Here is a 20,590-nt window from a genome sequence, read left to right as displayed (position 1 = left end):
CCGATGACAAATATTTTTCTAATGATGGAAAAAAAAACTTTGGTACAGTTCATAGCAGAACGAAACTACATTGTACCTTCCAAATTGCTCAGTTTGGGCTAGGAGACCAAAATCAAAAATTTTGAGAATCTGCACACAGCAGAATCAAAGAACCAGAAGCTCAGTTTTAAGACTCACGATGCACAATTTAAACAGAAAGCTTATTGATAACTCCATTGTATACACACAATACAAAATTTGTTCCGATTTCCTACTCTACCAAAGATTTTTATGTTGATCTAATGCTACAAAGAAAAGGTGTCAATGGCAATTGATTCAAATCTAGATTTGCCAACTTGTCTTAAAGACAAGCAAGCATTGTTCTTGTGTGTGTGTGTGTGTGTGTGTGTGTGTGTGTGTGTGTGTGTGTGTGTGTGTGTTTTGGAAATACATTAGAGCTCCCAGACATGAACGACTAACCACAGAACATTGAATTTATAAAGAAATTGATTTGCTCGTCAGAGAATTTTATACAATAACTGGCACACATTTAAAATGCATTTCTACTAATAACCTCAGCAATTATAAACAATCTTTATTATACAGGAATGCTGCAATAAAACATTTGCTGCTCATCTGGAAATTATTCCACAATATACACTGTCATCAAGGGAGATCTGAAACCTTTCAACCATAATCTGGGTGAGACATGCTCTCAAAATTGAAATCAATGAACAAAAAAGGCTGTTTCACCAGATTTTCACATTAAGATTTAATACAGAAAGTCTAAAAACTGCCATATTAAAGTTGGTAATGATAGTATATTAGAGTGCCAGATATGAGTCATTATGAAATATAGTTCAAGAACAGAAATACATGGTGTTGGGGCCAAATCAATTCGGAGTACAAAATTGACAACTTTATTAACAATCTATTTAAAATATATTTTGCTAAATTTACAAAGTTCATGCTCATAAACTGCTAAAAATTCAATAAATAAGAACCAGTAAATCTAGCAAAATCTGAGGTACAAAATACTGTAAACTGAAATATAAAATTTCAATCAAACAAACTTTCAGGGCACAAAGGAGAGGAATTTTTAGGAATATACAAACGATAAGAAAACCACTGTTTGCTGGACTTCAATTAGGAAATTTTGATCTTTATTTCCAAAAATTTCTTCTCACTGGCGGACTGGCCAAAAATGCCTGTAAATACAGAAAAGCAGTTTGAATATAATAGCTTGCCTATCCTTAAAACACAAAAAAACTGAATGACGCAGTACAGCAATCCATGTTCAAACAGGGTTTCAATTGATTAACAAGCAAAACAACGTAATTTAATAATTTTTATTAGAGCACTAAATAAGATTATACAAAAATGATTTTCTTGGAAACTAAGCATTAAATTAGATCGTCTCCTGCATCTTTTTTGATTAAAATATCCTTTCCAAAATCCAACCAAACATCTTCCTAGACAACAAAATACCAGAGTATGAAACCAAATTAAATGTATATTTTGGAATTGGCAATAAAATGACATCATTCTGAGTTTTTTCACTGTGTAATTGTTAAACTGTTTGCCTGATTTTAAAAAGTTTTCGTTCACCCATTTGACGTATGATGAAATATGTTTTACAGAATATGAATACAAAGACATCTTTTCTACCCAGGAAAGCACTAAAAATAGATATGGTTGAAGGAGGAACTGCAACAGAAGCACAGTCAGGTCCAAAGTTCAATATAAATACAGTCAGCCGACTTATTTTCAGTATTAGTTTTCTCTCATGCACTGAGAGCCTGATAACGCAAACTGAACCCGTCACAAGGCAATTTTATATCTAAAAAAGTAACAAAACAGGAGTTTAACTAATCAACATACAAATAACCTGCCTGTTAGTTTTTTAAACACGACACCAAATTCAGTCAATGAATCAGGGGCTGTCAAATTCAGCACCCCGACAAAAGAAACAATCACTTTATGGGGGGGAGGGATGGCGAAGTCCAACCCCCAACACCCCATATGCAAGTCTCTCAGATAGGATCCAAGAACAGCACTAATCTGCGTGGATGCCTGGAGAATAAAGTGTGCATCGACAGCCGACCAGCGAAGTACGACAATTCGCTATCACGAGTCCAGAAACCATAGGTGCGGCCAGAACCTCGATACTCACACCATCAGAAAACTCGAGGCAATACAGAACAGCACTAGACTTAGATCAAGTCTGCTACATTCATAGGCATCTCATCAATATGCGTGTTGTAGAATTTCTCAATGTCCTCCAGCGTACGCCTGTCATCTTGGGTCACAAAGTTGATAGCTACACCTTTTCGGCCAAACCTTCCACCTCGACCAATCCTAAAAAAGATAAAACCAATTTTATTAAACTTTCAAATCATCCTAAACAATTGTGACAAAAAGTATTGTACAATCAAATGAAGTTTGTCATTTCCTTACCTGTGTATGTAGTTTTCTCGATTAGATGGCAGATCATAGTTTATAACTAGCGAAACCTGTTGTACATCTATACCACGAGCAAGAAGGTCTGTAGTAATTAGAACTCTACTCGAACCGGTTCGGAACTGTCTCATAATAACATCTCTCTCTCTTTGCTCCATGTCACCGTGCTGTAACAAATTTTACAGTTTTTCTTCCACATCTTTGACATAAATACAAGACCACATGGTAATGAAAGCACCCGTAAGACTTTCTTGCAAACTATAACAAACTACAATTACTTAATATGGTTTCTTTCTCAATTCAATAAACACAACACTCAAACCCATAAAATTCTAATTGACAGAAGAAATATACTCAGCACCTGAAATACCAATTTCATTAAAATAACATTTCAAACCTAATGTATGAATAAATTAATTGTGACTACTTTATTGCATGGCTATATCATTAATTCCTACAGATTTGGACAGCCAAATTATAAAGATGGAACCCCTATAACATTACCACACACTAAATGTTTTAACATTACTTGAAAGAAACTTTAATCCATTCTGCTTTTGAAATTCGTTTCTACACTTTTTTGTATTTCTGAAGTTCAATAACTTGTGGAATGGTCTAAAAGGAAATTAAGACATCGTCCACAAAAATGTTGAGGCTTAATTTACTATGAAAGAATCCCAAAAGTTTAACAAGTTTCATATGTGCATCTTTGTATTACATTGTTGTTTATAACAAACTTCACTGGCAAACTCAATACACGAGAAACATTTTCCACATTTATTCTAACCAGCGACAAAACTTTATGTGGGTTAAGATTCCTACAGCTTTTTGAGAGTTGGGCCTTTAGGATGTTTTTATAGATGCAGAACTCTTACATTGCTGAGAAGCTTTCGATGACAAAGTGTAAAAAGCTACAAATGCCTGTGTCATTTGCCACAAACCCTTACGTAGCATCTAAGCTGTATGCAAATAGAATGAACATTTCCTCAACATTAAAAACCCACCCAACAATTAAATTCAAGAACACTTTTTGTAGATTAATCCTCACCATTGCTGAAACAGTGAAGTCACGTTTATGCATACTTTCAGTGAGCGTATCCACCTTACGACGTGTATTGCAAAATATGACAGCTTGTGTGATGCTAAGAGTATCATACAAGTCACACAATGTGTCCAGCTTCCAATCTTCACGTTCAACATTAACGAAAAATTGTTTGATACCTGGAAAGAAAAGCATGTTTAATAACTGAATGAGCATTTAATTTAATGAAAATTTAATTGCAATTAATATTTTGACTAAATATCAGTAAAAAACACTAGCAGTTCATTTTACAATGCAGCGCACACACACTGTCCATATAAATACCATGATTTACATAGTTACCCCCTTACATTTTTCATACTACACACTTTACTCACTGTTCAATACAACATATTTACCTTGCAGTTTTAGTTTTTTGAAACAATATGTGCACTACATAGTGTTAACTCAGAAATCAAGATATACTACATATGTTATCACATCTTTTGTCATTCACATTCATTAGCAACAAAAATCTCTGCCACACTCAATTTTCAGCTCAAACCAGGCTTCTCTACACTATAAGTCTCAATACAATCAATATTTCAAAGGCAGGGCAGCAAAGGTTGCGAAGGGTGGGGGCAGGGTGGAGGGTGTGTACAATCAAAATTTGAAAGCAACATTGCAAGAAATTTGAACAGCTTTCAATAGGACTTATTTCAACAAAATAAGTTATTTATAGACTCTAGAGGAAGGAAAAATAACTCAATGTAACGAAGCTCAGAAAGACACCAACTATTCCAGTGCTAATTAAGTCATCTTTAGCCCCTGCATACTTTGCTGCACCTGAAGCCACTTTTACACCAGGTGTCAATGATGGCTTCAGGGACCACCACCTCAATTGTAGAGGTTGTCCAAATTATGCAGATACTCAACATAGTGTCACATCCGTAAGCCCTGTAATGAAGTGAGGTTGCAAGGGATCTATCTGAATACGCAATCCACTTAAGGCACTAGAAATGTTAATAAATTATATTCATGATGAAAGCAAAATACTCAAGCTTTTATACAATTTTTCCACACCACAGAGCTGAAAGAAAGTGACCAATACTCATATTCAAATCAAGGCATGTTTGAATACACAGAAAAAGAAACATTGTGCTTTGCTGAAGATGGAGGTATGTTAATCTCACAAGCATGTAAAAAACCCAAGCATGATTATACCGAAACTTTTATTTGCTTCACAAAATTTACAAACAAAACATTTAGCACGTGGTATATGACACCATTTTTATCCTTTGGGGGTCTTATTTTCTACATGCGCTTTTTTGTCAACTTCTCCTTTAACAGTGACATGATTTTGGGACTTTGCACAGAATATTTCATATATGATGATCTCATTTATAAGGAGTATTGGATTTTTCTTGTCTTAAATATTCTAATAAGTCATGGACTATTGTCTCCTGTGGGAGACTACAAACAAATATAAATTTTAGTGAAATCTACATGTAACATACCAAGAACAAACAACAAGGATTAAAGGTGCACAGAAGCACAAAATCAGCACTGTGAGAAACATGACAAGAGTTTACTTCTAACAAAGATATCACCCATTAACATCAGTATTCAGGTGTTTCTGCACCTGTAATCTTCAGAAATTCATAACTACACTCAGCACAATCACCGATACACATCTACATTACTATGCAATTCACACTTAAGTGCTTCATACAGGCTTCTCCAAACTATCTTCAGACACTCTCCATTACTCCACATTAATACCACATAAGAAAAATGAACACCTTCCAACACAAGCTAAATTTCTCTCATTTAGCCCTATGTATACTAGGGACACACACACACACACACACACACACACACACACACACACACACACACACACACACACACACAATGAAGGATTTATCTGAATGGGACAGATCTGTAGAAGCGATGCAAATGTACAGGTAAACAAACTATTACAATTTGAGAAAAGGTCATGATTTATTCACAGGAGGAGGGTCTTCACAAATTGAGTAACATGTTGGTCCACCTTTGGCCCTTACGCAAGCAGTTATTCGGCTTGACATTTATAGGATTGTTGGATGTCCTGAGAGATATCATTACAAGTTCTGACCAATTTGTGCATCTAATAAATACCCGAGACAGCTGGAAGGCCCTGCCCATAATGCTCCAAACATTCTTAATCGTGAACAGATCCAGTGATCTTGCTATATCATGTAGAGTTTGGAAAGCATGTAGACTAGCAGTAGGAACTCTTGCCACATGCTGGTGGGTGGACATATCTTGCTGAAATATAAACCCAGGATGGCTTGCCATGAAGGGCAACAAAACTGGGCGTAGAATATCATCGGGTAGGTTGTGCTGTTAAGTGTGCTGCAGATAAAAGGAGGAAAAGACATGGCACCCTAGACTATCACTTCTGGTTGTTGGGCTGTACGATAGGACACACACACACACACACACACACACACACACACAGGTTGATACTGCATTATTGACCTGGGCACCTCCACCCTAACAAAGCATGTCACTGATTGGAGTAGAACTGTTAAGGTGACAACTCCAAGTGAGCTGAGGCTCAATTACCAGCAAGGAGAAATTTAGACACACCAGACATTGCTGGGATACCAGCCTGATTGTTATCTGCCATATAACCCAACAAGGAGTGATAGTCTGGGGTGCTATTTATTTCCACTGTAAGAACCCTTCCATTAACATCCATAGCACCCTTGCAGCACAGCAGTGCATCCACAATATTCTATGCCCTGTTTTGTTGCCCTTCATGGCAAGCCATCCTGGGCTTACATTTCAGCAAGATGATGTCTACCCATACATAACGAGTGTTTCCTATTGCTTTGTCTTCGTGCTCAACAAACCCTATGTTGTCCAGCAAGATCACCGGATCTCTTTCCAACTGAACATTTGGAGCACTATGGACAACCATCCAAACACCTAGGTTTTGCTAATCTAATGCACTAAATGGCCAGAATTTGCCACAATATCCATTCAACAGCCATATCTATGCCAAGCTGAATAACTGCTAGCATTAACAGTCCCAAAACAGACCAACACATTACTGACTTGCTCAATTTGTGAAGCACATTCAGTTGAATAAATATAATTTTTTCTGAAATTTTTATCATTTGTTTGCTCACATGTGTCAAATCTACCGACTTCTGCCGTATTCAGAAAACTCATTGTGCTTAGGTTTTTTTGTCTGGATATTTTCACATTCAAATGAGGAAGTTGGTGATTAAAATTTTGTGAAAGATCTCACAATGAAACACACCTTTGTTTTAATGACTCACCACCAACTCACCTGTTCTCTCCGACATTTTCCCCCATTTTGCAATAATATGAAGCAAGCTGCCCTACTTTGAACTTTTTCCACATCGTCTGTCACTCTTTTCTGGTAAGGATCCTATACCACACAGCATTATTCTACAAGGGGTCAGACAAGCTTAGCATAGGCAGTCTCTAGTAGACCTGTTGCATCTTTGTTCTGTGCCAATAAAACAATCTGGTTTGTGCTCCCCAAAACATTTTAAACATGCCCATTCCAATTGAAACTGTTCATGATTGTAATTCCTATGTATTAGTTGATTTGACAGGCTTTACACTATATCGTGTAACCATGACCTCATACTTTTCCTTACTTATGTGCAGATATTAGGAACAGCAGAGGGCCTGTCACACTACTTTGGAGGACAATGGATACCACATCTGTTGCTCAATTTTCTGTCATTTACTTCATACTTTGATCATTGAAAAAGGTAATAACAAATCCAGTTACACAACTGAACTGATACTCCAGAGGCAGCCAATCTGAATGTCCATGTGAAAGAGGATTAAATTAAGTTAAAACATAACCATTACACTATTTTACAACACTAGTTAATGTGATTTCATTGTGATAATGGAATGATCTAACCACTGAGTCTTACTACTTTGGTTTGAATGGAACATCCACAGAGAGAATCCGTTACTAGATAATCAGGTTCCTCACATTATGTCCTACAATGATCCGGGACTGTTCATGCTGCTCTTGTACAAAAAACAGTTTTTATAAAATATTGTTGGGGTTTGATACGAGCAGTATAGCTGTCTTCATGTGCACCAACATAAAGTGTACAATAAACATGGGAAAGCAGGTCTACAGATGTGCATAATGTACTTCCCTGGCTACTTTGTATCTCCATAGCAGTGTCATGTCAGCTATACACCATTAGTTTAATACTCCATGTGCCCAACAAATTTTTGCAGCCATTTTGTAAGAAAGAATTTTACTAATTAGAGCATTTGTGTGTGTGTGTGTGTGTGTGTGTGTGTGTGTGTGTGTGTGTGTGTGTGTGTGTGTGTGAGAGAGAGAGAGAGAGAGAGAGAGAGAGAGAGAGAGAGAGAGAGAGAGAGAGAGAGAGAGAGAACTCAACAATTCCTTCAATTGAGAGACTGCTGGACCAACTGCAAAATTAGATTCTTATGCATGATGAGAAATATGGAGCAAATGTTACAATAACTGCAGAGCTGACTAGATGACACATCACTACTACCTAATTTTGTATTAACATTCAACTCAAGTATTACATTCCATTTAAAGTAGACTACAGGCTACATTATAAGTCAACCAGATTTCAGAGACAAGAGGCCTTGCCTACACACTAACCCTGAAAAGCTATTACAGCTAATTTCCCCTCATCTAAGCATTTCAGCATCACAGAAAAAGAAAACTGCACAGAAATCAAAAATTAAAGGTTTACACTCACAATAGTGTTATTAACAACTGTTAAATTTAAAGAGCTACAGCCTCACTTGAGACACTTGCTCTGTTTGTAATTTTAAATTCCGACACCAATGCTAATGTGAAGAACATGTCAGGGTTGTTATAACTGAACTTTCTGATGTTGTCCAGAAGTATATGAACTTACCTTCAAGTGTAAGCTCTTCTTTCTTCACCAAAATCTGAACAGGATTCCTCATGAAGTAACCTGTCACCTCAAGTACATCAGCAGGCATTGTAGCAGACAGCAAAATGACCTGAAATGGGCTCCAGATTAATATTAATTTGTCTACCATACTTGACATTACCAACAAAGATGAAAGCATATTACCTGTATGTCTGGATTAAGAGTCTTAAATACATCGTATATCTGATCCTTGAAACCACGGGACAACATTTCGTCGGCCTCATCTAATACGAACAGTTTAATGCTATTTGTTCCTAAAACAAAATGCCACATGAAAGAACTACAAAGTCATAGTTAATTTATTTCCTTTTACATCACAAAGGAAGGAAAATAATTCAAATTGATTCTTATAAACAGTTACAATCTAACATAGGGCCTGTATCAACTAATCCATCTGTATAAATACTGCCACCCTATAGAAAGGAAAGTTTAAATACACAGATAATTTGCCATTATTTTTACTTTGGTACTGTAGCACATACATATCAACAGTATTTTTTACTAAGTAAAAGCAGCTATAGCTTTTGAACAGAGGTGTTCTCACATGAAATTGTGAATCTTTGGTGCCTTCAGCTTCTAAAATATGCAATTTTGAAAGTCATACATTGACTGCCCTTACAGTTCATACACAAATGCACTATTACCAAACTTGTTGCATCATTAAAGTTACACTTACTTAGGGCTCGTCTGTTAATCATGTCCATTACTCGACCTGGTGTTCCAACTACAACATGAACACCCATCTCCAGCTTCTTCATATCTTCACGAACATTTGTCCCACCAATACAGGCATGACACTGTGCATTCATAAAATCCCCTAATGCAATCACAACCTTCTGGATCTGTAACAGAAGTAACATCAGTCATTAAAAGGGCAAATTATTTAAAAATTTATACAATTCAGTAAATACCATGTTGATACTTAATTTTGTTATTTCAGGAACCAAATCAAAATAACATACTGACAATTTATGACAAATCATAATCAGTTGGGAAAAGATACCTGCTGTGCCAACTCTCGGGTTGGTGCTAAGATTAATGCTTGACATTCACGAAGTGAAGTGTCTATGAGCTGGAGGATTGATATTGAGAAGGTTGCCGTTTTTCCAGTACCTAAGCAGTAAAAAGAAAAAAAAAGTTGCATCTTCCACTGAGTACAATTTAAAAAGACTTAAATCAGACCAGTACTAAACCTACCTGACTGTGCCTGAGCAATGACATCATGGCCTTTAATGCAAGGCATGATAGCTCGCTGCTGAATAGCGGATGGTTTTTCAAAACCATATGCATAAATGCCTCTCAATAACTCTTCCTTCAAATTCATGTCATCAAAGTTCTCAACCACCTAAGGATCAAATTCATACCAAAATGAAGGATAGTATTACAAAGACTGAACAAAATTCAAGAAATTTCAAAATTCCGCGGCTTTTACGCTTACATTGCTCCTCTGCTTTTCCCTCGTTAAAGTGCTATTACATTTAACTTACCTGCTCCCAGTTCGACTCAATAATGCCATCGGGTTCCATTCCTGGAGGTCCTTCATATGCGTCCTTTTCTGGGCCATTTTTGGACTCGTCCGCAGGCCAGTCATTTCTGCAATTAAGAATTACAATTATCAGTGAAATTTGTAAAAAAAAAAAAAAAAAAAAAATCACGTTAAAATGTTCCACTACAGTACGGGAACTGTTCAAACATTATCACAAAGAGGCGGCTCAAGCACGTGAACAATTTTTAGACCATAAAAATTTACAAATCAAATTAAAAACATTCTTGCATTATAACTCTCTCTCCTGCTATCTACGATTCCGTTAGCATGTGCGTGATCCTCTTTCCTCGACTCTACTGTCACCAGCACGAGTCTCCCACATTGCTGTCACGATCTGCTGGTGTGCGCGCGCTAAATAGGCTCATAGCCAACAAGCTGGTCTCCACATTAACACACGTTACATTAAGAATTATTTTTAATGGCAGTACTCTGGAAAATAAAGGAATGGTTCTGTGCTGACATCACTTTGAATTCTACGAACAGCAAATTTTCCTTTCACAATACCATATAGTCCAACACAAAAATGCAGAGTTTATAAGCAGTTCCCGCAAGCAAAAATATACTTGTACTGATTCTCACAAAATTAAGAGTATTTGAGTTCAAACCACCTTCTAGCAAGACCGAATAAAACTACGAATTAAACCTGTGTCAGTGCCAGTGCGAAAACGTGCCAAACTTCTTTAGCGATTGGTAGATAAACTAACCATCCCTTCAAAATGCCACTTTCAAGCAGCACTAAATCAACATTATTTTGTTGAACATAGCGTCTTTTAAACCAAAGCGTGAGAGTAATTCACGTTCATTGTCAAATTATACCTGAACGCCATGTTGGCAATCGCACCACACCATTGGAAACCTTGACAATACGGTTCACACAGCAGACTACAATGTAACAAATTCACAAAATATTATCTAGAGCTTCCAATAGTATACCCTAGACAACATTTACATAAACCTTTAAACTGAATCTACCATACAGCTTCGAAAAACCTATCACTTACCTTCTATCTCCTGCATACGACATGTTCAACTCACGATTAGAGCGACGGAAAGAGAAATTCTAGTGACTTCGCCAATGTGTTCATGCGCGAAAGGGGTACGAAGTTCGCGAATGTATACACTCAAAGTTTCAAAGATATTGATAGTGCAGTATATCCAAAATTTAAAAATAAACTCTCTCTACCACATATAGAAGAAAATAAACTGATTTTAAATTTTTTTGTTGAGCTCTACTTTTATATTGCGTAAGACGATTAGGTGATCATACAGGAAGTTGCGTATATACCCATAATTCTGTGCGCTTCGAATTTGAGCAGCAAGGGGGGAGAACTTAAATGCTGGGTTATAGAAACCTTGGAGCCAATAAGACTTACAGCATCACAACAAATGATGTATTTATGTTGTCCAAACCAGTAATTACTTATCAGCCGCAGAATGTGGTTTCATTATCAGTTTTCAGTTTGCGTCGCAAGTGTTTCAGGGACTGAAGCTCGCAGAATTTTCTTGTGTTGAGGGTCACTTTAGAAACATACAATTTCGTGTAACATGTAGTTACTTTCACAGAGAATGTAATAGACATATTCTTTGCAAAACAGAGTTCTGATATTTACTCTCAGATCATCTTCTGATTATTAGCATCTAATGCCCTTGGTTGGATGTTTGGAATCTTTTAAAGAATTGTTTCTTATGAACATTGTAGCATATTTTGACAGCATGCAATTTTTTGAATAAAAATTTTATTTTTATAAAATATTTTATAACAAAATTCAAACGAACAGACCAAAATCGTTATTAGGTAACTTGCATGTCATCACAATTTTATTCTCATCAGATGTGCCCAGAAGCAGTATTGCTGCTGATTATATTTAGTGTAATTAAATTCCAGTCTCCTTATCAGAGCCATATGTTTAAAATAATTACCGCAAGAGCTTTTGTCTTCTAGCAGGTGGATATAACCCTAATTTAGTTAAATTATAACATCCTTCACCTTAACTGTGATGACGTTGCCCTTGTGTGATATGTTAGAACAGCTTTGTGTTGTGCCCTTTAAACTTAATCCTAATGGTTGAAAGCGATAATTGCTCTAAAAATCAAGTACATATGTTTGGCATTGGATTCTTATTTACTTTAGTATTAAAGAGTGCAAAACTCATTGATAACTAGTTTTGGCTAAAACAGTTAGCTGCCTCTAAATCTAATCATAAAAACATTGCTGTGTCTAATCGTTCCTGTGCCTACTCTTATGCTAGGTGACAGTGGTAAATTTGACCAGTAGTTGTGATAAGTGCTCTTAATATAGGGACACTACGTGATGCAATGCTATTGTACAGTGTTTACAATGATCGCATATATTTGGGGACAAAATTTTTTATTGAGCTGTGCATGTACAGATATTTTGGGCTGTGAATGTTGTTACACACAATGACAGTGTCACTCCTACTGGCCTAGTGATTAGGCATTCTTGACTAATAAAGGATTATTTGTAAGAATCCAATAAATATTAACTTGCTTAGATTGCTGACATCCAACCTAACTGTTAGGAAACAACAGTTACAGTTCAGTGAGCCTCTTGAGACACCAAATGTAGTACAATGGTTCTCTTGAAGCCTTTGTACATTAAAACCATTGTGTAATGTGACATGCAACAGCATCTATATGAGTTCTCCTGGACATCATTCTGCCCCTCATCCCCTCTCTAAATTCCATTATGAACACCCAACTTTGTCATGGTAGCTTCAGAGTTAATACGCTGTACTGTGTTTCCACTGAAGTTCTCATTCACTCTAAAGGCCACTGATTCTCAGAATGGGAACATAACCAAGTTATACATTTGTTACAATCCATAGCGTGATACTGTGTGCTTCACATAAGTGCACTTTCATCATTTCAACCATATACTATATGCTCCCATAAACCTGCTGCTGGTTGAGGATTGATGGAATGGTGCTATTATAGATCCAGAATTTGGGTTTAAGTTATACAGATGTACTATCCACAAACTTGAAGAATGTGGGTATATACCTTTCTGGGCCAATGGAAATTTGAACCGCATTTCTGCAAAATTAGGGTCCCTTAGTTGTAAGACTGAAGCAATGAACTCCTTGGACCCAATTTTATATCAGCTAAAGAGAGAATCTTTGATTTCCTGATTATGCTTTCTGATTTATTTTTATGTCAGCAATTAGCAGGCCTACTTTATTTGATGTTAAAATTCCTGTGTTTAGTATACTCACAGAATATTAATATAGTAACAAACAAAATGAGAACTTAGCCTCAGCTGGAGCTTTTAAGTAAAAAGGAGGCCGATTTTAAGTCGAGACTTAAAAAGCTTCAAAAAGAAGGTTATACTCCAAAGTAGAATGAGTCCAGTTGTACCCCTGAGTATGAAATTATTTCTTACTCTTTTTCCTAACCTCTCTTTGAGTTTTAATATCTTCTTTGTCCTCATACTGGCAGTAAGCTGATAAACGCTAGCAAACAATATGCAGTACAGCGAACTATAGGATTTCGTAAGGAGTAGAGAAAAAATCACTGTGGTGGAAGACTGGTCTTTCATGCACCAACAGTATTGTCTGTGTAAAACACAAAATGATATGACAAATGGTCATAATTAAATGACACTATTAATAGTTACGAGAACAGTTATTAATATTTCCATTTATTTAGGTTCAAAAGGGTGCCTATCATGATTTTAATGAAAAAAGCTGTTCAGTTTTTGGTAGAATATTTAGTTTGTTTTGTATTAAGGTAATTAAAGAAAAATACCAGTAATACAATCCTTCTGAACTACCACGCTTCTAAGATAGTGAAATATCTGCTCATATTATGACAAATAGTTTAGACTACAAACATAACTACACTATTTGGCATTTTGGTAGGAATGCTTCTCACATTAGTGTGAAGATCATACGATTCTTTGAGTGGTACAACAGAAAATATGAAACTTGGAGAGTTGTATTTTGCAATAGGATATTCCCACATGGTTGTGAGTGATGTATTATCCTCCACCTGGTTACAGCATGTTTCTTTTTTAATGCCCCTTGCATTTATTTCTTCTCCCTCAACTTTAATCCCTACTCTGAATTTTTCTTTGGTTTCCTTTATTGCTTGATAGGCTACATCCCTGTCTCACTACATTCTTGACCACTGCTTCTCTTATACCTGCTGCTTGGTTTCAGTACAAGTTATAAATAGCCTTTTGCCCTCTATGTTTTACCCTTGCTACTCCAGAATTTCAAAGAGAGTATTCCAATCAACATTGTCAAAAGCCTTCCCTAAGTCTACAAATGTTACAAACATAGGTTTGCCTACCCTAACCTGTCTTCTAAGAGAAGTTATAGGCTAAGTATTACTTCGCATGTTCGTACATTTCTCCAGAATCCAAACTGATGCTCCCCGAGGTTGACTTCTACCAGTTTTTCCATTCTTCTGTAAAGAATTTTTGTTAGTGTTTTGCAGCCATTACTTATACTTGTCAGTACCTGCTTTCATTGGAACTGGAATTATTATATTCTTGAAGACTGAGGATATTTTGCCTGTCTCGTACATCTTGCACACCAGATGGAAGAGTTTTGTCACTCCTGGCTCTACCAAGACTGTCAGTAGTTCTGATGGAATGTTGTCTATTCCTGGGCCTTGTTTTAACTCAGGCCTTTCAGCACTCTGTCAAAATCTTCTCACAGTATCACGTCTCCCATCTAATTCTCATTTACACATTCATCTATTTCCATAACGTTTCCTGCAAGTTCATATTCCTTTATAGACCCTCTATATACTTCTTCCATCTTTCAGCTTTCCCCTCTTTGCTGGTTTTCCGTGTGAGCTCTTGATGTTCGTATAGCTGCTTGTCTTTTCTCTAAAGGCCTCTTTAATTTTTCTGTAGGCAGCATCTTGCTTTCCCCTTGTTATATATGCATCTAAATCGTTATGTTTGTCCTCTAGGCATTCCTACTTAGCAATTTATCACTTTCTGTCAATCTTATTTTTTAGGTGTTTGTATTCCCTTTTGCCTGCTTCATTTACTGCATTTTTATATTTTCTTCTTTCATCAGTTTCGTGTCTCCTGTGTTATCCATGGATTTCTTCTTGGCCTTTTCTTTTCACCTATTTGGTCCTATACTGCCTTCACTATTTCATCTCCCAAAGCTACCCATTCGTCTTCTGATGTATTCTTTTCCCCAAAACTTGTCAGTCATTGTCTAATGCTCACTCTGAAACTCTCAACAACCTCTGGTTCTTTCAACTTATCCGGGCCCCTTCTCCTTAATTTCCTATCTTTTTGCTATTTCTTCATTCAGTTTATTATTACCATTTATTTCCATATCTTGGTCGTTGACCAGTCAGAAGTATGTACAGTTAAGAATTTGCATACAATTAAATATAAATATATTAAAAATACACAATTTGTCACTTAATTTAAAGTGACGCCTATTTAAATTAAGAAAGAGTTTGTAAATCATATGAGGGTCACTCCAAAAGAAATGCCCACTATTTTTGTAAAAATACAGTTTTCATTCTGCATGTGTGAAGGTTTTACAGTGTGTAGATACATCCTTCCCGCTTGGTTTGAAACTTAGTTCAACCTGTTACAGCATCTCTTGAAGATGGCTGCTACACTTGACATTAATCAGAAGCAACATGCTCTCATAGAATTCCTGTGCTGTGAAAACGAGACAGTGGGAAACATCCACAAGAGGTTGAAAAAGGTGTATGGAGATGCTGCTATTGATCACAGTACAGTTAGTCGGTGGGCATGCAGGTTACATGATGAAAGCGGGCACGGCAATATTGGGGATTGTCCTCGCAGCGGCAGGCCTCGTACTGCACACACTCCAGACAATGTGCAGATAGTTAATGAATTTGTGACTGCTGACAGACGCCACAGTGAACGAATTGTCACGCTATGTTGGGATAGGGGAAAGAAGAGTTTGCAGAATACTGAAAGTGTTGGCGTTAAAAAAGGTTTGTGCCAAGTGGGTTCCCAGGATGTTGACAGTGGCTCACAAAGAAACAAGAAAAACGGTATACAGAGAACTTTTGGAACAGTATGAGAATGGTGGAGATGAATTTCTTGGAAGAATTGTGACAGGTGATGAAACATGGTCCCATCATTTTTCACCAGAGACGAAGAGGCAATCAATGGAGTGGCATCATGCAAATTCACCCAAGGAAAAAGAAAATCAGAACCACACCTTCTGCTGGAAAAATTATGGCTACAGTGTTTTGCGATTCCAAAGGACTCTTGCTTGTGAACATCATGCCAAATGGAACCACCATAAATTCTGATGCATATGTGATGACACTGAGGAAACTTCAAGCTCGACTGAGTCGTGTTCAACCACATCGGAAAAAGCAGGATGTTTTGCTGTTGCATGACAATGCATGGCCATATGTCGGTCAAAAAACCATGGAAGCAATCACAAAACTCGGATGGACAACACTGAAACACCCAATCTACAGTCCTGACCTGGATCCATGTGACTATCATCTCTTTGGGAAACTGAAAGACTCTCTTTGTGGAAGAAGGTTTGAAGATGATGACCCCCTTGTGCAGGCTGCTAAACAGTGGCTCCAACAGGCTGGTCCAGAATTTTACCATGTGGGTATACAGGCGCTGGTTCCAAGATGGCGTAAGGCAGTTGAAAGGGATGTAAATTATGTGGAGAAATGAAAATATTGTTCCTAAAGGATGTATCTACACACTGTAAAACTTTCAAACATGTAGAATAAAAAATGGATTAAAAAAAAAATAGTGTGCCTTTCTTTTGGAGTGACCCGACCCTCATAATTTGTCAGCACTATCGTCTAGACTGTATGTTCTAGCCTTTTGAGATATCTATTCTGCAACAACAGTGTGACAAAATTCATCAACTGAAAAAAGTTGGACAGTTACAAGTAGGACTCACACTCTGAGGGTCCTGTAAAAACTTCGTTATGTATATACAGGGTGTTTCAAAAATGACCGGTATATTTGAAACGGCAATACAAACTAAACGAGCAGCGATAGAAATACACCGCTTGTTGCAATATGCTTGGGACAATAGTACATTTTCAGGCAGACAAACTTTCGAAATTACAGTAGTTACAATTGTCAACAACAGATGGCGCTGCGGTCTGGGAAACTCTATAGTACGATATTTTCCACATATCCACCATGCGAAGCAATAATATGGCGTAGTCTCTGAATGAAATTACCCGAAACCTTTGACAACGTCTCTGGCGGAATGGCTTCACATGCAGATGAGATGTACTGCTTCAGCTGTTCAATTGTTTCTGGATTCTGGCGGTACACCTGGTCTTTCAAGTGTCCCCACAGAAAGAAGTCACAGGGGTTCATGTCTGGCGAATAGGGAGGCCAATCCACGCCGCCTCCTGTATGTTTCGGATAGCCCAAAGCAATCACACGATCATCGAAATATTCATTCAGGAAATTAAAGACGTCGGCCGTGCGATGTGGCCGGGCACCATCTTGCATAAACCACGAGGTGTTCGCAGTGTCGTCTAAGGCAGTTTGTACCGCCACAAATTCACGAAGAATGTCCAGATAGCGTGATGCAGTAATCGTTTCGGATCTGAAAAATGGGCCAATGATTCCTTTGGAAGAAATGGTGCCCCAGACCAGTACTTTTTGAGGATGCAGGGACGATGGGACTGCAACATGGGGCTTTTCGGTTCCCCATATGCGCCAGTTGTGTTTATTGACGAAGCCGTCCAGGTAAAAATAAGCTTCGTCAGTAAACCAAATGCTGCCCACATGCATATCGCCGTCATCAATCCTGTGCACTATATCGTTAGCGAATGTCTCTCGTACAGCAATGGTAGCGGCGCTGAGGGGTTGCCGCGTTTGAATTTTGTATGGATAGAGGTGTAAACTCTGGCGTATGAGACGATACGTGGACGTTGGCGTCATTTGGACCGCAGCTGCAACACGGCAAACGGAAACCCGAGGCCGCTGTTGGATCACCTGCAGCACTAGCTGCGCGTTGCCCTCTGTGGTTGCCATACGAGGTCGCCCTACCTTTCCAGCACGTTCATCCGTCACATTCCCAGTCCGTTGAAATTTTTCAAACAGATCCTTTATTGTATCGCTTTTCGGTCCTTTGGTTACATTAAACCTCCGTTGAAAACTTCGTCTTGTTGCTACAACACTGTGTTCTAGGTGGTGGAATTCCAACACCAGAAAAATGCTCTGTTCTAAGGAATGAACCATGTTGTCCACAGCACACTTGCACGTTGTGAACAGCACAAGCTTACAGCAGAAAGACGACATACAGAATGGCGCACCCACAGACTGCGTTGTCTTCCATATCTTTCACATCACTTGCAGTGCCATCTGTTGTTGAAAACTGTTAACTACTGTAATTTCGAAAGTTTGTCCGCCTGAAAATGTACTGTTGTCCCAAGCATATTGCAACAAACGGTGTATTTCTATCGCTGCTCGTTTAGTTCTTATTGCCGTTTCAAATATACCGGTCATTTTTGAAACATCCTGTAGATAGTTCATCTGTAAAAAAAAAATTAAAAAAACACCCCCACACACACAAAAGAAGAATAAGAAGGCAACTCCAGCATCTCAGGCTGGAATTAATCATCATGTGGAATGGAAGCAGTAGTCTGGAGGAGGTGGGGAAGTAGAGGGGTAAGTATTGCACAGGTGGGGTAAGAGACCAACACTGGCTGGTTGAGTGTGCAGAGATTAGTTTGTCAACAGATGCAGTATCAGAGGGTTGTGGGGCAGAGAGATGGAGAAAAAAGGAGCAAAAACGGAGAGGAGTGGGAAAGATGGATTGATGGGTTACTTGGAATATGGCCGCAAATAAACAGGGTGGAAACTGTTGGGTGCAGGTTGAGCATGGAATAATTATAGGGGAGAGAATGCGTTTTAAGAATAACTACATATGTGCAGTTCAGAAGAGCGGGTGGTGGAGGGAAGGATCCAGATGGCTCAGGTACTGGAGCAGCCATTGAAATCAAGTGTGTTATGTTCAGCACAGCGTTTTGTGCCACAGAGTTGTTTACTTTTAGTCTTGGTGGTGGCTGTTCAACTGTTGGACAGATGGTAGCTGATCCTACCAATATAAAAATCTGTGCAATGATTGTAGCACAGCTGGTAAATAGCATGGCTGCTTTCACAGGTGGCCCGGCCCCTGATGGGGTAGGATAAATCTGTGACAGGACTGAAATAGGAAGTACTGGATGGGTGGATGGGACAGGTTTTACACCTGGGTCTTACACAGGGATGTAACCTTTGTGGCAGGAGGTTGGCATTGGGATGAACTAGGATGCTGTGGAGGTTGGCTGGGTGACAGAACACCACTTTAGGAGGGGTGGGAAGTATCTTGGGTAGGCTGTCCTTCATTTCAAGGCAAAATGATAGGTAATCAAAGCCCTGCAACGGATGTGGTTCAGTTGTTCCAGTCTCAGGTGTTGCTGGGTGATAAAACGGATACTCCTTTGTGGCTGGTTATTGAGGGGTGGTGGGAGGATTGGGGGCATGAGGGAAATGGCATGGGAGATCTGTTTGTGAACAATGTCTTGGGATAGTGCCTATATGTGAAAGCCTTGGTGAGACTATCAGCATACTGAGCAATGGAGTTTTTGTCGCCACAGATATGCGATCGCTTGTTATCCTGGCTAAATGGGAGAAACTTTTTGGTGTATAAGTCCCAGAAGTCCAACACAAACTCCAATCCCTTCCTAAAGCCTTAGGGCCTTCCCAGAACATCCCCCCTGAATCCATTTCCCTCCTCACCACTATGACACCCCACACACCCACCTTTTACATGCTCCTCAAAATCCAACAATCCTGGATGGCCCATTGTGGCTGGTTTTTGTGCCCCCGCTGAAAGAATTTTAGTCCACATTGACCTACACCTCCAATCAAATGCCCACAATCTAGCCTTCCATATCAAAGACACCCACCACTTCCTTCACCAACTCCCCACCCCTTTACCTCCTGAATCTCTACTCGTCAGTGTTGACGCCACCTCCCTGTACACCAAAATCCCTCATGCCCATGGTCTTACCACTATTGAACACTACCTTTCCCAATGTCCTTTAGACTCCAAATCCACCACATCATTCCTCATACACCTTACTAACTTTATCCTAACCCACAACTACTTCTAATTTGAAGGGAAGGTTTATAAACAAATACGCAGCACAGCTATGGGCACCTGCATGTCAATCTCCTGTACCAACCATTTTACAGGCCATCTGGAGGAGATCCTCATAGCCTCCCAAAACACTAGAGACCTAGTCTGGTTCAGGTTCATTGACGATATCTTCATGATCTGGAATCAGGGCCAAGACACCCTATCTTTGTTACTTCACAACCTCAACATCTTCTCTCCCATCCTCTTCACGTGACCCCCCTCAACTCAGCATGCCACCTTCCTAGATGTTGATCTCTCTGAAAGCTCCATCCGCACTTTCATCCACATTAAACCCACCAACCACTATTACCTCCATTTTGATAGTTGTCGTCCCTTTCACACTAAAAAAACCCCATATAGCTTGGCTACCTAGGGATGGCATATCTGCAGTGACAAAAACTCCCTTGCTCAGTATGCTGAGGGATTCACCAAGACCTTCACA

The 20,590-nt window shown here is 38.5% G+C and overlaps 1 protein-coding gene across 3 annotated transcripts; it reads right to left on the bottom strand.

Annotated features, from left to right (window-relative positions):
• Window positions 1-1,110: 1,110 nt before the first annotated feature.
• On the bottom strand, window positions 1,111-11,577 carry LOC126334031 (eukaryotic initiation factor 4A-I). 3 transcript variants are annotated; one of them, XM_049996789.1, is made up of 11 exons: window positions 11,415-11,577; window positions 9,936-10,041; window positions 9,646-9,793; window positions 9,452-9,561; window positions 9,125-9,290; window positions 8,593-8,702; window positions 8,410-8,518; window positions 3,488-3,660; window positions 2,437-2,606; window positions 2,153-2,337; window positions 1,111-1,187 (listed from the first exon to the last, which is right to left on the bottom strand). In XM_049996789.1, the coding sequence occupies exons 1-10, from the start codon at window positions 11,438-11,440 to the stop codon at window positions 2,193-2,195; spliced, it is 1,263 nt and encodes a 420-aa protein (XP_049852746.1). In that variant the 5' UTR covers window positions 11,441-11,577; the 3' UTR covers window positions 1,111-1,187; window positions 2,153-2,192. The 3 variants fall into 3 exon arrangements, with proteins under 3 accessions (XP_049852746.1, XP_049852751.1, XP_049852750.1); XM_049996794.1 differs by having other exon boundaries at window positions 11,368-11,562; XM_049996793.1 differs by lacking the exon at window positions 11,415-11,577 and adding an exon at window positions 10,996-11,273 and having other exon boundaries at window positions 2,155-2,337.
• Between the last annotated feature and the right edge of the window lie 9,013 nt (window positions 11,578-20,590).

This window comes from Schistocerca gregaria, chromosome 2, assembly GCF_023897955.1.
Source record: "Schistocerca gregaria isolate iqSchGreg1 chromosome 2, iqSchGreg1.2, whole genome shotgun sequence".
In the NCBI taxonomy this organism is placed as follows: Eukaryota; Metazoa; Arthropoda; class Insecta; order Orthoptera; family Acrididae; genus Schistocerca; species Schistocerca gregaria.
This window is presented reverse-complemented; position numbering and strand designations above follow the sequence as displayed.

Bases quoted from the DNA above. Each gene is read 5' to 3' on its own strand.
- LOC126334031 (XM_049996789.1), bottom strand. From the start codon at position 11,440: ATGAAACCACATTCTGCGGCTGATAA. The intron at 9,291-9,451 runs GTATCTTTTCCC...CTTCTGTTACAG, and splicing joins CCCGAGAGTTGGCACAGCAG to ATCCAGAAGGTTGTGATTGC. The intron at 2,338-2,436 runs GTAAGGAAATGA...TATCTTTTTTAG, and splicing joins CGAGAAAACTACATACACAG to GATTGGTCGAGGTGGAAGGT.